Below are 16717 nucleotides of genomic sequence, written 5' to 3'. Positions count from 1 at the left end.
TTCACTGTAATGTCTGCACCTGTTGTATTCGGCGCATGTGACCAATAAAATTTGATTTGATTTGATCTATTCATTATCCGTGATATATTGAGGGCGTATGTTTCACACTATTGTGCCAATGCAAACCATACTGTTTTGGCCTGGATGTTTTCTTTTCATGTAAGCAGGCCAGCTTGGCTCAGTAGTGTGAAAAGGTTATCCGAGTCCTCAACCTACAGTATGTCCTTGGTAACGGTATCCATACAAAGCCCTAAAGGCCCCTCTTAATGGAGCATTTCCATACTGGATTTACCCCAGTGTTTTACCCAAAAGGCTCAGACTTTTCTGTTTCCATCTACGTGGGCCGGCACCCATCTCTCACTGGGCCATGGCTCTAGTGGACCTGCTCTCACTTGGGGCCAAAGCCAGGCCACTGGTACTTTTCAGATTTCATATACATAACAATGGCTAACTGTGAACTTTAACACCTTCTCACAAAGCAATTGTTTTGATTATGCAGTGGTTGTTGATTCTGTCCTCACTGTCAGCCCTAACATTGGAAACACAATTTCCCTAGCAAAACATAAGGGTGTATACACTAGTGAAACACTGGTGTTACAGTTGAAAAGCACCTCTCCACAAAGTAACCCTCCACTTGGTAGGCTCCATCAGCACTGGGGGGCTCCCAGGTGAGGAAGACATAGTCCTTTTGTACATCAGAAACCTTCAGGGCCAGAGGAGAGCCTGGACCACCAGACACTACTGCAGATGCATCTGAGTAGGGCGAGGGAATGGGGAAGGCGGGAGAGAAGAGAAGAGGGAGGGGGAGGGAGGGAGAAGGTGAGGGGGAGGGGGAGGGAGAAAGGGTGGAGAGGGAGGACATGGAAAGAAAGAGAGGGTGACAGGGATATGGAGAGAAACGCAGAGGGAAAGAGGGACGGACAAAGGGAGAAAGAGAGAGACAGAGAAAGTGAGGGCGAGAAGGTGTACAAATTAGAGGGGGCGAGAGGGGGAAAGGGAGAGAGGGAGGATTAAAAGCAATCAAGGTAATGTACTCCACAGAAGTTCAATTAAACCCTCCCACGAAGTCTGTCTGGAGCAGCCATGTGAATGCAAGGCCAGGGAAGGGTGATGCATTGTCTGGAGGTAAGATTAACAGGTCATCAAATCTCCATTAGTTATAAAGAAGAGCAATAAACAGAGACAGAAAAAAGAGAGCGAGAGTGAGACAGACAGACAGACAGAGAGAGATAGAGAGAGACAGAGAAAGAGAGATAGGAGTGAGAGAAGGAATGAGGGAATTATGTTAAGAGGATTAAAGAGATAAGATGTGACATGTCTTAGACCCGTTTTCTATTCTCTAAGGCTTGAGGGACTGTTGCTTTTGCACCAACAAAAGAGTAGAGAAATGTCAGGCAAAATATCTTTCCAACTTTCTTACAGTTTATGCTGCAAGTGTGAGAAATTAAAGTTGAAATCCGTTGAGGTGAAACTGCCACGTCCATTTGCGATATTACAACAACAAAAGACGTTACTTCAAACAACGAACACTGTTTTTTTTTCTTCTCGGACATCATTGCACATCATTGCATGCGCCATAGAACAGCAGAGTATGTACTACGATTTTTTTAATCACGACGCTGGATGCTAATCTCTTCCGTTTGTTAAACAAAACAATAACAAATGCGCCTTGGGCGACCAGTGGAGCTGTTTCACCTTTCGCGGATCTCAGCTTTAAGGCCAATGAGTCATGACCAATTGCCTAGGTATCAGTATGACTGTTCATAAATGTCCTTGCGGTCAAATGTCTCTCATTAAATGTCAGAATGTTTGACATCTAACCATTGTAGTTATATGTCACCAAATATTATGTTATGGCTCTATCACAGATAACTAGCTAATACATCAGCACAGGTGCATATAAGCTGACATAACTACGATGTTTATGTCACTATTTTGACATATTCTAGAGTCTCAAAATAGTGACATAAACGTTGTAGTTATGTCAGCTGATATGCACCATGTTGAACTAGTAGACACCCTCAGTCTGTAATTTTACTTGGCTGTACACAGCGGTGAAGAGGTCCCTACATGTGGCGTCTCTCTCTCTCTCTCTCTCTCTCTCTCTCTCTCTCTCTCTCTCTCTCTCTCTCTCTCTCTCTCTCTCTCTCTCTCTATCTCTCTCCTTCCCTCCCTCTCTCTGATAAGCTATAAGGCTAAACCAAACACGGCCCCTGTCTCTTCTCTCTTACCTCCCATTTGTAATGCCTCAGAGTTAGCCAGACTCCTTAATGACTCTAACTCTAGCAGGAGTTAAGGCAGAAGATTATTTAATAAGACAGAAAATACAATGCAGTGAAATGGTTGTTAGTGACATTGAGGTTTTACTCTGGCTGGGAGTTTGCAGTGGTGGGGATGAGGGAGAGAGGAGGGATAAGGCGGTGGAGAGGTGTGGGGGACTGGAGTCATGAAACAGTCAGTGGACGTGACTGTGAAGTTGTTAGGTTTGTTTCCAAATGCACTACTGCTAAGCTCAACCACAGACACCTGTGGGACCCAGACTTATCTCAAGGCCTCAAGGCAACTTTAGGAAGAAGCTACTTGTATTGTAGTGTTGGCTAGTTGCTTGAAGATCATAACAGGTCAGCTGGCAGCTGCCTTGCTCTTGCCATTATGGTTTCTTATTATTGCCTTAATGTTTGTATAGTGCCCCTGCTGGCACTGAAATCCCACCGCTGCCAGCAAAGGTATGGTGGCCACATTTTCACCAGCAAAACTATGAATACTCTAAACTCAGAGTTTCCATTTTGAATGTTATAGGGAACATGCCATCTCACACCAGACCCACAAGTACACACGAAACATCCCTACCTCTGACAAAAATGTAAGCTTTATGCTCTTTGACCCCCTCCCAGGTACGCAGACGAACCATGTACATGCCCTCCTGCTCCTTGTGCACGCCCTTCAGGGTGAGGGAGGAGGAGCGAAGGGCAGTCTGAAGCTCCACCCTGCTGGACTGGCACAGTTTGACTCCTGTGGAAGGGAGATGGAGAGATATTCAGTGAGATACTGTAGATGCTAACAAAGATCCACTCTTGGATCAAAATGTTGTGCACTTACAGTACTAGCCTGGTTTAGTTATATGGTGGAACATTTGTGTGTGCGGGTTATACAAGTTGTCTTGGGCCCAGCACCCTCTAGCAAGTGATGTGCATCATAATAATACAAAGAAGCTGAGGCAGCAAACAACAGTCCACTGGGCACACACTTGTTGAATCAATGTTGTTTCCACGTCATTTCTGTTGAACCAACGTGGAATAGACGTTGAATTGATGTCTCTGCCCAGTGAGGAATGTATTTTGGAGATGAACTCGACACCCTAACAGGAGGATGATGATGGTCGCAATAAAACACCTGACTAGTTTTCTCATTTTTATTAATCTTAGCTGAGACAGTATCATATAACCTGAATTTACACTGAGTTTACAAAACATTAGGAACTCCTTCTCTTTCCATGACATAGACTGACCAGGTAAATCCAGGTGAAAGCTATGATCCCTTATTGATGTAATTTGTTAAATCCACTCCAATCAATGTAGATGAAGGGGAGAAGACAGGTTAAAGAAAGATTTTTAAATCTTGAGACAACTGAGACATGGATTGTGTGTGCCATTCAGATAGTGAATGGGCAACACAAAATATTTTAGTGCCTTTGAATGGGATATGGTAGTAGTTGCCAGGCGCACCGATTTGAGTGTGTCAAGAACTGCAACGCTGCTGGGTTTTTCATGCTCAACAGTTTCCCATGTGTAGCAAGAATGGTCCACCACCCAAAGGACATCTTGACACAACTGTGGGAAGCATTGGAGTCAACATGGGCCAGCATCCCTGTCGAACGCTTTCGACACCTTGTAGAGTCCATTCTCCGACAAATTGAGGGTGTTCTGAGGGTGAAAGGGGGTGCAACTCAATATTAGGAAGGTATTCCACAGGGATGGCTTGCGTGCTTTCTCAACAGTTCAGACGACACAGCCAACAATGCCAATACTAGTTGACATTGGGGAAGGATTCAAACTAGCCTGGTCCTAGAGCTGTTTGTACTGTCTTGCCAATTCCTATGGTCATTGTCGATAGGAGTTGACAAGACTGCACAAACAGATCTGGGAACAAGCTAATAAACACTTCCACTCACCATCTCTGAACCAGGCCACGTCCTGTTGGAAGGGCAGCAGGGCCGAGGAGAAGGCACACTGCACGGTCAGGTTGTCCCCTTCTTTCACCCAGGTCGGAGGGAAGCTGAACTCAAACAGAGCCTCCCGCTCCAGCATTGCAACTACAGAGGAAGAGGAGAGGAGGAGGAGGAGGGGTGGGGGGAAGGATGAAGGGTAAGATGAAAAGGAAGAGGGAAAGGGAGATGAAAGGAGGTGGAAGAGATGGAAAAGGAGGAGGTGGAGGTGGGAACATTAGGTGAAAAGAGGAGGAGGAGAAGGAAAAAGAAGAAGAGAAATAAGCGACAGGCAACAACAAACATATAGATGGGAAATAATCCACAGGGATGAGAACTCTTTTTCCCAACATCTCCAGTCTCATGATGACGTTATGTCAGATGAAGTTGAGGTTTGCCATCTCATTGCTATGGAGGACACTAGTGTTGCAAAGAGGAACCTTAATTAACTGGACGAAAGCCCAGATACGCCAACTGGAAGTTCCATCTTCAGGAACTCATGCACGCACACAGGCACACACGCACGAAGGACGGACACACACTCACTCGCTCTCTCGCACGCATGCACCCTTGTCCTGAAATGGCCTCCCTCACAAGGGGATAAACAAAGGATTAATGAGAGACATGCGATTGAGAGAAACATTTTACAATTTCTGAAAAGGTACATTATTCCTGAGACATTATATGAAGAGTTTCTTTTCCAAAACGCTATATCCCAAAATGTTTCACATTTGTGTTTTTTCATTATAAATGATTGCTTACGTGTACCTTCATGTGTGTGTAAAATATTACAGTTTTTTAATCCATAGAATTTAGATGCGTATGAAAATGTGTTTTTCGCAAAACACTATATATCCATTGTTTAGCTGGAATGGAATGTTTGTATCCTGTATATTTGACTGTGATGTGTGGTTTTCTCACCTAGCTATCTTATGATGAATGCACTTACTCTAAGTCACTCTGGATAAGAGCATATTCTAAATTTCTAAAATGTAAAATAAAAATGTTTTACATACAGATCTCATATTAATGTTTTGAATAATGTTTTTAAAAACATGGTTTAAATATTGTATGTATCATTTGTACAGTCATTTATAAACAATTTAGTTATTTGTTACAAATGGCTGTGTTAAACCTATCAGTACTACTTATTTATCTGAGAGTGAGGTGGATATACAGTATAGCATTTAGCAAAAAACATGATTATTTGTCTCTCTGAAACGAAACCATCAAGTGATAGATTTTAAACAAATACATGTCTGTCACTGAACAACCCCATGCCAAGATTAAATAGTGAAATAACACACCAATATCTTTCCTAATTTCTTTAAACATTAAAAGCTAATTTACCAACATGAAACTCTTCATTTCCAGAGCTCTCCTTTTCCGTCAACAAAACAGCATCTATCCCTAATTGTGAGATAAAACTGAAAACTACAAGGCCTTGTCAGATCCCATTCCCACCGACAGATCTGGAAGGTCGCAGACATGTTTCCATAATGATATTTTTTCTAAATAACAGACCAGGGCAATCATTCGGATGCACATCAAATTAATAACTCCCCGTCTCTCCCCAACTTTCTCTCTTTTTCATCATTCCCTGCATGTCCCCGTTATGATTCTGATAAATGTGCTGGGGTTGCTCTTTTTTTTAGGTGGTAATCCACATTGGATAATAGTATCCATCTCCCTGCTCCACATGGCATAATGAAGTCTCAGCACCACGCTAATGTCATTCTGCAATTCAAATCCCATTTTCTCCTCAGCAAGTGGGTATGGTTGGCATTACATGCTGATAAAGCTTCATTCAGAACGTTCGCTATTTCATTTAAAAAAATGCAGTGGACACCACTGTCTGAGTCCATTGATTGTGACTTGCACACCACTTTAAACAGTGTGTGATACAGTGAGTTTGTAATTGTCAATAACAGTTTTATCCAGTTGTGTGTGATGCTGACACAATCTACGAAGAGCAAGTCATTTACTAAGGCAAAACAGCAGTGCTAAACAATCTAGATGAATATTATGTTGGTTATTAGTCAGTGTCTAATCACTACTCATGGTCTCCCTGTGGGTGCAACCAGCCTCTCTACTAGCTAAATATCTTGGTGGGAGAGTGCCATAGCCAATATGTATAGGGCGCCAAAGCTGCCAGCAAAAGTGAACAAATCGCACACTCTCTCTCTGTGCTGAAATATACATGACTCTGACTGGCGCTGAAATGTAGCGATTCATTCACCTACCCCTCCCAACAACTCCTTTATATACAGGCCCACATATGCACACTCATGCACACAAGCACATACACACACACATGCCCCACACACACACACTCCGATGAACCATAAGCATCCCCTTGCCATCCAACCCATCTTTGTATCCAGTCAGCCAAAACATTTCCGAGCACATGCAGCAGAGCCTCAGAGTTGTGTCAGTCTTTTCAAAGGCTCAGTCTTTGCGTAGGAGAAGAGAGGGAACTTCAAAAGGTAGCAGAGAAATTTAAAAGGACATTTTTCATTAGACGCTTCATGAAACTTACTTGGGGTCCAGGATTTTTCGATTGCGGCCTCGGCTCCTTGATATGCTGAATTGTGGAGTGGGGGAACAAGTAGGAGAGAGAGGGGTGGGGAGAGTGCAGAGGGAGAGAGAGAGGGAAAGGAGAGAGAAAGAGAGACAAATCAATCCTGGCAAATGCCACTTTTATACACGTCACAACTAATATTCCCTTTAACCTATTTTAAACAATCGAAGGAGAATGTGAGCATGTGAAATATGGATGATAGGTGAATAGAAGCGCTTTGCCCCTTGAAGTGTCTCATTACTCCTTCGCCATTTAATTGATCTACGAGGAGAAGGAGTAGCCCGGTATTGTCAGGGCACCCTCACACTGTTTCTAGGAAGAAAAGGCCATTAAGAAGCTGGAGGAAAAGATTCATAGTTTAATTAATTCATCTTGTAATATTATTAACATCCCTGCTGTCAACAGTGTTGTTGTGGTGGTGTAGCAAATGGCCCAAAGTTCTGTTCATGTGGGCAGTAGACTGCAGACACTGTAGGTTTTTGGTCTTAATAATACAATGTTTTGCAGGTGCAGTGAAATGGGTTGTTTTACAGGGTCAGCCATAATAGTACAGCACCCCCAGAGCAAATTAGGGTTAAGTGCCTTGCTCAAGGGCAAATCAACAGATTTCTCACCTTGTCTGCTCAGGTATTCAAACCAGCAACCTTCCGGTTACTGGCCCAACGGGCTAACCGCTAGGCTACACGTGTTTTATTACTCATAATGACATGTTATGTATTGCACTAATTAGTTTAGATTGAAGGTGTAGGCTATTGATATGGTATAGAACCCCAGTCCTCTAGGTGCACACCATCAGTACAGATGGAAACTGGATCAAGATTAATTGGAAATAATTGGTAAGGATGAATAGTGATTTAGATCCCATAGAAGTATGAATGAGCATCCCTTTAGGTTGTCTCACATGAGTAAAACAAGTATGGACTAGTATGGAGCAGCAAAGGGGAAAATGTGACATGGTTACCCATTTGAGGCAGAGGAGCAATCTGCATGTACGGTGTCCATATTAGGAATAATGTGTCCATGAAAGTTGTCAGAATCAGCAGCTACTTACAGTTGACCACCAGAGTGGCAATGGTAGTAGCTTCACCCAGAGAACTCTTGGCAACCACCTTGTACACCCCAGCATCCTCAACAGAGCACCTGGGGAGGGGGAAGAATGATGACTCATGTGTTTGTGCCGCCATCTTGGCTCCAGGCTGAGCCCAAAGCTAAATCACATTCTCAACATTCTCATGTACAGTGCCTTCAGAAAGTATTCACACCCCTTGACTCTTTCCACATTTTGTTGTGTTACAGCCTGAATTTAAAATTGATTAAATGTAGATGTTTTGTCACTGGCCTACACATAATACCCCGTAATGTCAAAGTGGAATTATGTTTTTAGAAATGTGAACAAATTGATTATAAATGAAAAGCTGAAACGTCTTGAGTCAATAAGTATTCAACCCCATTGTTATGGCACGTCTAAATGAGTTCAGGAGTAAACATGTGCTTAACAAGTCACATTATAAGTTGCACAGAGTTGCATGTGTGCAATAATAGTGTTTAACATGATTTTTGAATGACTACCTAATCTCTGTACCCCACACATACAATTATTTGTAAGGTCCCTCAGTTGAGCAGTGAATTTCAAACACAGATTCAACCACAAAGACCAGGGAGGTTTTCCAATGCCTCGCAAAGAAGGGCACCTATTGGTAGATGGGTAAAAAAAAAAAAAAAAGATATTGAATATCCCTTTGAGCATGGTGAAGTTATTAATTACACTTTGGGTGGTGTATCAATACACCCAGTCACTACAAAGATGCAGGCGTCCTTCCTAACTCAGTTGCCGGAGAGGAAGGAAACTGCTCAGGAATTTCACAATGAGGCCAATGGTGATTTAAAACAGTTACAGAGTTTAGTAGCTGTGATAGGACAAAACTGAGGATGGATCAACAATATTGTAGTTACTCCACAATACTAACCAAATTGACAGAGTGAAAAGAAGGAAGCCTGTACAGGATAAAACATATTACAAAACATGCATCCTGTTTGCAACAAGGCATTAAGTACTCAAGGTATTATGTGTAGATGGGTGAGAAAAAAATAATATTTAATCCATTTTGAATTCAGGTTGTAACACAACAAAATGTGGAATAAGTCAAGGGTTGTGAATACTTTCTGAAGACACTATAGTTCACTCAGAAGGAAGGGGGAGGAAATGGAAGAGGGGAGTGGAAGTAACTGCAACGTAATGAACAGCAGGGTGCTAAACGCATACATTTGCAAATCCTTTCAGTTACCTTCTGATTTCCAGCGTGTTGAGGCCAAACTTCTGCTTCAGACTATAGTTCCAGGCCTGGCCATAGGCACTCAGAGGTTCCCCGTCCTTGTACCTGGGAAGGAGAGAGTTAATAACAGTCCCAGTGTCTAGGTGTAAACTAACAAAAATCCCAATGAAATTTAAACATGACCACTGTTATGCTTTCCATGTTCCTGCCCGTTGCTAATTATGCTAATATATGCTATGCATCAGTTAACATGACACCTTTAGCATATACATGGCTTTTGATCTCACATTTCTTCTTGAGCTTCGTCTCAGTCAAGTCAAGACTCTTGGAGCTCATTGGGATGCATGTGTCCCATCTGGGATTGTTAAACTAATGATCTGCAGGTCATCTGATCCACAGCTCTGACTATGCTCAGGTCATGAATACTGAACACATATTCTTTTCATCAGCTAGTCTTTTAGTGCATCTACTTATCAAGGGTGACAGTTACACACATTGCCAAGGCTAATACTGAAGCAAATCAGGTAATTTCACCCACAAATATCAGAGCAATATTCCATTCAGGAATCAAAGGTTAACATGACAAAACCTGTGTAGCTATATAATAACCTATCCATCTTCAGAGATTTTCAATGTGAGTGCTCACCAGGTGACCCGTGGGGGTGGGCATCCCTGGACGGTGCAGGAGAGTTTGACCCCCATGCTCTCCCACACCATGTGGGCTCTCAGCGGGATAGGGAAGTCTGGGGCTTTCTGACTCAGGTCCTCCAGATACTTCAAATGGATGGAAGCCTTCTGCTCAGCCTGGAACACAGATAGACACAGCTGGTATTCAAGTGCACTTACAGTACTACCAATTACTGGTCAACTGACATAAGGCAAAAAAACTTCAAAATCTCAGTAAGCCATGGGGAAATGTAGGAATGTCAGCGTCAGCGACAAAGGTTAAATGAGACCATGTTGATTTTCAACTGGGCAACTGTTTTTATGCATTTGGCCTTACTGAATTCACAATAATGTAGGCCTATAATTCACTGTCCGGAGTGTCCGTGTATATCTGTATGTGATGAGATCAGAGCAGACTCTTACCTGCCTACGCAAGGCCATGCGGTCACAGCGTTGGCGGATATAATGCTGTTCCCTGAGCACCTCCACCTCCACCTTCTCAGCCTCATTTCCAAACAGGGTCCACTTCTCTCCAGTTCTCAGACCCTGCTCATCCGCTGCCATGGTCTCCTTCAGGACATCCCTATTGGACCAGAGCACCAAGACATTCTCTGTTAGAAAACCTCTGAGAAAAGGTATATTGGCAAACGTACATACAGTACATACACCAACTCCTTGTGACACGCTGTTCTAATCATAAAAATATAAAAAGCAATAACGCATGAGGGGGTGTGGTATCTGGCCAATATACCACAGCTAAGGGCTGTTCTTATGCACAACACAACGCAGAGTGCCTGGATACAGCCCTTAGCCGTGGTATATTGGCCATATACCACAAACCCCCGAGGTGCCTTATTGCTATTATAAACTGGTTACCAATGTAATTAGAACAGTAAAGATAGATGTTTTGTCATACCCATGGTATACGGTCTGATATACCACGACTTTCAGCCAATCAGCATTCAGGGCTCGAACCACCCAGTTTATAATTATATTTATATGGTCCTAATATGGACACCTTACATATACACAATCTTATAATAGATCACTGATATTGTAGTATTGGTGCATGTACTGTAGGTTTGCCAATACTGTAGTTATATTGTGTTGCACTCATATAGACTCAATACACATATTTTTCTTGTTGTCTGCTGACAAACGCACTGATCAAGCCACCCCAAAAAGCCAAGGGCAGAAACAAGACCATGAACAACAAATGTTGTTGTCAAGGCAACACTGCAGCCTCTCTGAGATTACAGTTTAGCTGTGAGGATGTCATTGAAGGAAGAAGGAGGAAAGGACAAATTGGACAAAGCACAAAGAATACAGCCTATACAATATATCACCTTCAAATAGGTTTTGGTTTTGCTAAGGCATTGTGGACAGGAATGTTTGATATGCATAAGCATCTGCCTCTGGTGCCAAAGGTTGCCTGTTTGAATCCTGCAATTGAAAGTAGTTTTTGAGATTTTTGTTTTAAGCATCTGCCTCTGGTACCTAAGGTTGCATGTTCGAATCCAGCGATACAAAGTTGTTTTTCAGATTTAAATTTTAAGCCTATCCCAAACCTAACCCTTACCTTAACCATTCAGAGTTAATGCCTAACATTAAGATTTTGAGTTAATGCCTAAACTTAACCCTAACCTTAAAATTGCGGAGTTAATGCCTAAACTTAAACTTAAACACTATGACGTTTGGAACAACTTCGATATTTGACTTTTGAGAAACATGGATGAACGTCTAAATGTGACGTGAGATTGTGAGAGCTTGTTGGGATTGTCATTTGTAGTCATTAAAGAGGTTAATAGCCTTGCAGGCTTCATTTACAGGTCTCTATGCAAATGAAACCCAGAACACACATGAAACACAATCAAAAGCAGCAATGCAATAATGATAAATGCAGCATTGCAGAAGTATTACAAAAGCATGTTGCGACTCAACATGAGCTAACATTAGCCCAGGAAAATCTCCTGGGGTGGAATCTAACAATCTGACATACTGTATATCTGCTTATGATCTGTTTTTTTTAGATAGCACATGTCAGTCCCTGGAGATTCGGTGAGAGAAAATGATGCTCAATATGCTGGATGTACACTGAGTGTACAAAACATTATGAACACTTGCTCTTTCCATGACATATACTGACCAGGTGAAAGCTATGATCCCTTATTGATGTCACTTGTTAAATCTGCTTCAATCAGTGTAGATGAAGGGGAGGAGACAGGTTAAAGAAGGATGTTTAAGCCTTGAGACAATTGAGACATGGATTGTATTTGTGTGCCATTCAGAGGGTGAATGGGCAACACAAAATATTTAAGTGCCTTTGAACGGGGTATGTTTGTAGGTGCCAGGTGCACCGGTTTGTGTCAAGAACTGCAACGCTGATGTGTTTTTCACGCTTAGCAGATTCCCATGTGTATCAAGAATGGTCCACCACCCAAAGGACATCTAGCCAACTTGACACAACTGTGCGAAGCACTGGAGTCACCATGGGCCAGAATCCATGTGGAATGCTTTAGACACCTTGTAGAGTCCATGCCCAGACGGATTGAGGCGGTTCTGAGGGGAAAAGGGGGTGCAACTCAATATTGTTGTGTTCTTAATGTTTTGTACAATCAGTGTATAGCCTCATTGGTCTATAGCTTTATTTCAAGAGAATCACTACTGAGCTGTGCTACATTATAGTCAAGACTGCTGTGTCATTGCCCTGGTTCTTATGCAATGTTGATATGTTGATATTCAGTTATTCACTTTGATTGGTGGCCCATCCCTCCCCACACATGCCCCGATCAAGGTCTCCATCTGTCTTTTATCACACACTCCTAGGCTCTCTCATCTACAGAGGGGTGTCGATCCTGGTGTCCTGACTGACCGACAATGATAGTCCTCTGAGATTGGTAGTGTGAACACACACACACATTGCGACACACACATTTTCAGTTACACTCATTTACTCATTTTCACATGCGTGATTGTAAAAGTGGTCATTTATGCATGCATGCACATACACTGAGTGTACCAAACATTAACCTCTACGGGATCGGTGTCCCGTATACGGGACGGTTGAGCTAACGTGCGCTATTGTGATTAGCATGACTGTTGTAAGTAACAGCAAACTTTCCAGGACATAGACATTTCTTAAGCTGAAATGTTTGTTAATCTAACTGCACTGTTCAATTTACAGTAGCTATTACAGTGAAAAAATACCATGCTATTGTTTGAGGAGAGTGCACAACAACAGAAAATGTATCACGGCAACTGGTTTGATACATTCACCTCTGAAGGTAAATAATGTAATGTAATTCAGTAATCTTGCTCTGATTTGTCATCCTAAGGGTCCCAGATATAAAATGTAGCATAGTTTTGTTAAAATCAATTTTTATATTCAAATGTAGGAAATGGGTTCTACAGTTTGAATCCCTGCTGTCTCTGGCTCCACACCCACCCCGCCCGGCCATCTAGATGTATGAAAGTTAGTGTATAAGCTAATTATCCATCATGTATGACATTCCTGGTAGTGTGTAAACATACATTTTGTATTACCATATAATTTTTATATGTTCTCTATAGTTATTTACATTTACATTTTAGTCATTTAGCAGACGCTCTTATCCAGAGCGACTTACAGGAGCAGTTATGTACTTGAAAATGTACCAATTGACCAATTCGGCACACTTGGGCAGACTTGATACAAAATAGTCCAGTATTGCAATGCTTCACTGGATCAATCTGAAACTTTGCACACACACTGCAGCCATCTAGTGGCCAGAATCTAAATTGCGCCTAACCTGCAATATGATATTGTGGTCTTTCTCTTGCATTTCAAAGATGAAAAAAATAGTTTAAAATAAGTTTTTTTGTTTGTATTATCTTTTACCAGATGTAATGTGTTATATTCTCCTACATTAATTTCACATTTCCACAAACTTCAAAGTGTTTTCTTTCAAATGGTATCAAGAATAGGCATATCCTTGCTTCAGGTCCTGAGCTACAGGCAGTTAGATTTGGGTATGTCATTTTAGGAGAAAATTGAAAAAAAGGGTCCGATCCTTAACAGGTTTTAAGGACACCTTCCTAATATTGAGTTCCACAGCGATGCTGGCCCATGTTGACTCCAATGCTTCCCACAGTTGGATGGATGTCCTTTGGGTTGTGGACCATTCTTGATACATACGGGAAACAGTTCAGCGTGAAAAACCCAATGCTTCCCAAAGTTGGCTGGATATCCTTTGGGTGGTGGACCATTCTTGATACACACGGGAAACTGTTGAGCGTGAAAAACCCAATGCTTCCCACAGTTGGCTGGATATCCTTTGGGTGGTTGACCATTCTTGATACACACGGGAAACTGTTGAGCGTGAAAAACCCAGCAGCGTTGCAGTTCTTGACACAAACTAGTGCGCCTGGCACCTACTACCATAACCCGTTCAAAGGCACTTAAATATTTTGTCTTGCCCATTCACCCTCTAAATGGCACACACACACACAATCCATGTCTCAATTGTCTCAAGGCTTAACATTCCTTCTTTAAACTGTCTCCTTCCCTTCATCTACACTGATTCAAGTGGATTTAAGTGACATCAATAAGGGATCATAGCTTTCACCTGGTCAGTCTATGTCATGGAAAAAGCAGGTGTTCCTAATGTTTTGTACAGTCAGTGTATGTACTTGTGATCACACATTCTCACACAGATGCACACTCGCACTCATGTACACACACACACAAGCACGCATGCATGCATGTATTTCACACGCACACAGACACACTCACACACGTGCCACACAAACACTCAGTGCTGCAGGGCTGATTTAAACAGCCAGACCTTTTTTATCTCTGACTGTGTGGATGTCAGTCGAGGCTGGGCAATAAATACATCCATCTGAAACTGCAGTGTTATGGCTTAATTTAATCCAAGTGGACATTTGAAGATCATTTCACAGTGTTGGAAATGTATTGACCTCCAGTCAAAAGAGCTAAGTCCTTTGAGTCATCCAGCGAATATACATACTGTATTGAATTTACACTCTCCTCTCAGACAGGAGGGTGGGAGTTGCAGGAAAGAGCGAGGGAGAGAGGGAAATAGAGAGAAGTGAAACAAGAGTAAACATGTCAATCATCTTCTCACACCTCTAATTGGGGGTTAGAGAGAGAGCGAGAGCATCGTGTTCGCATTGTTATCGAATCAAAACAAATGTCATGCCAATCTCGTATCCCGGGGTGTTCGTTCAGGTGTCCCAGAAATAGACTCAACGAATCCATGAAGGGGTTTAGAATCCATCCCCATATCCTTCCAAATTCACCCAAGGAGGATTTCATAATTCCTGGCTTTACTCTCTCCTCCCAAAAATATCCCCTTTCTATCCGTCACCTCTCCTGGGGGGAACGGCTTTAGGTTTCCATGCAGCAAATATACTTCGGAAGGGAGAAAGACCTTGTTAATGTCTGAGCAAAAGGGATTACTAGGCAGAGAAATAAAAAGGTGAGCCCGGGCCTTTGAATTAGAGCTAAGCACGTTAGCAGGTTGAGGTCTGGATGGCACTCCACTTGATGGCAGGACGAGAGGGCATGAAAGAGCATGCCACTCAGATGCCAACGAAATGCGAACACGTCTGCACAGCTGAGGTTTAGTACTGTTGTCAGATGCATGGGCTTACTCGCAAGTGAACTTTCCTTTCTTTTTTACACTTCCTCTCAGTCTGCATCTTTATCTTCCTGCTGTCAAACACGTCCTCTTTTCTAAAGGAGAAAAGGTCCTCTTCACTCGATCTGTCTATTCACCACTGCAAGTGACTGCCAGATAGCTTCTTTAACTTTCTTGGCTTTCTAGTTAGAGAGGAAGCAGAGTTCATAGCACTGTGTGAGAGTTCACTTCAGTGCGTTTACTTTTCGTGGTTCATACTGCTTTGACATACCTTGAATAGATCAAACAAGCATATTTTTTGTTTATCAAAGATTAGTTCATTCATTTTTACTGGTCAACATACTTTCAATAATGTACTGTGATGGCATGGCCTGACCGGTTGTTAGAGTTGAGGTCCTCAAGGGCCTAAAAGGTCTTGATTTTTTGTTTCAACCATTTTCTACAGTTACATTATACTTGGAGATGCCAAATCTAATCCTTTTAAATGGGCTTAGCAAAACCCCAGCTTCAAGCTGAAGTAAAGTACACCCTCTGCTCCTGCAAAATGAACTGTTGCCTGAGTCTGATATTGAATCACATTGAATCACATTATCAGCCACATGAAAAATAGGGACATGGCAAGGTGCCCCTGGATAAGGGTTTCTGCCAAGCAAATCGTGTTATGAGACGCCATGTTCCCCCTTGCCTTCCTGTTTACTGTGACCTAAACCTTCCAGTCTGGAGCCCTATTTATTTTGAGATGTATAACATCCTCTACCATGACAGCTGGTTATTAAATCCCCAAGCTTGTGATGTAATCTTTAAATGAAAGATGCACCCTACATCATCACATTCACCTCCTCCGCAGCTCATTTCTCTTCCCTCCCTCCTCTATAACGTCTTTGTTCGTTAATAAGCCCTCAACTAAATTGTCATCCGGGATTATTGTTTAGTTTATTGGCATCACATATAAAATTATTGAGCCAGTATATGAGGTCATAGAGCAGCTGGAGTTTTAAATGACAAAGAAGAAGAGTGAAGAGAAAAAAAGACATTAATGGAATCTTGGTTTATTGTCAATCTCTGATGCTTCAAAAGGACGGCCCTTGAACTCAAGGCCCAGCGCCAGTGGAACTTGAGCTTATCTTTCTCATGGATGGTGGAGCGGGAGAATGCAGAGATTGCTTTGGCTTTGGCTTTTCATGGCATCCCATTGATTTTTATAGCTGACGTTGCTAACTTAGAGGGCTATGGTATGAATCATACAGATAGTTGTCCACAGAGAGTCAGAGATTGTGCTGACTGCAGAGTCATGCTCTGAGTCTATTCTCTATTATATAGAAGTGATTGCAACAGGAAAAGTAGAACAAGA

General features: G+C 42.2%; 1 protein-coding gene across 1 annotated transcript in view; it reads right to left on the bottom strand.

Moving 5' to 3' along the window:
* LOC311139869 (myomesin-3-like) overlaps nt 1-16717 on the bottom strand; it is a gene marked incomplete at its 5' end in the record, with an annotated part of 62974 nt that overhangs the window by 33091 nt on the left and 13166 nt on the right. The window contains 8 exons of the mRNA XM_084174859.1: nt 612-753; nt 2851-3012; nt 4172-4312; nt 6744-6788; nt 7837-7925; nt 9071-9163; nt 9705-9862; nt 10148-10307. Of these exons, the coding sequence (XP_084030985.1) occupies nt 612-753; nt 2851-3012; nt 4172-4312; nt 6744-6788; nt 7837-7925; nt 9071-9163; nt 9705-9862; nt 10148-10307 (990 nt within the window). The remainder of the gene's footprint in view (nt 1-611; nt 754-2850; nt 3013-4171; nt 4313-6743; nt 6789-7836; nt 7926-9070; nt 9164-9704; nt 9863-10147; nt 10308-16717) is intronic.

This window comes from Coregonus lavaretus, assembly GCF_964263955.1.
Source record: "Coregonus lavaretus genome assembly, chromosome: 13".
NCBI classification, from domain to species: Eukaryota; Metazoa; Chordata; class Actinopteri; order Salmoniformes; family Salmonidae; genus Coregonus; species Coregonus lavaretus.
Note: the sequence above shows the minus strand (reverse complement) of the source record. Positions and strands in the feature narration are given on the sequence as shown.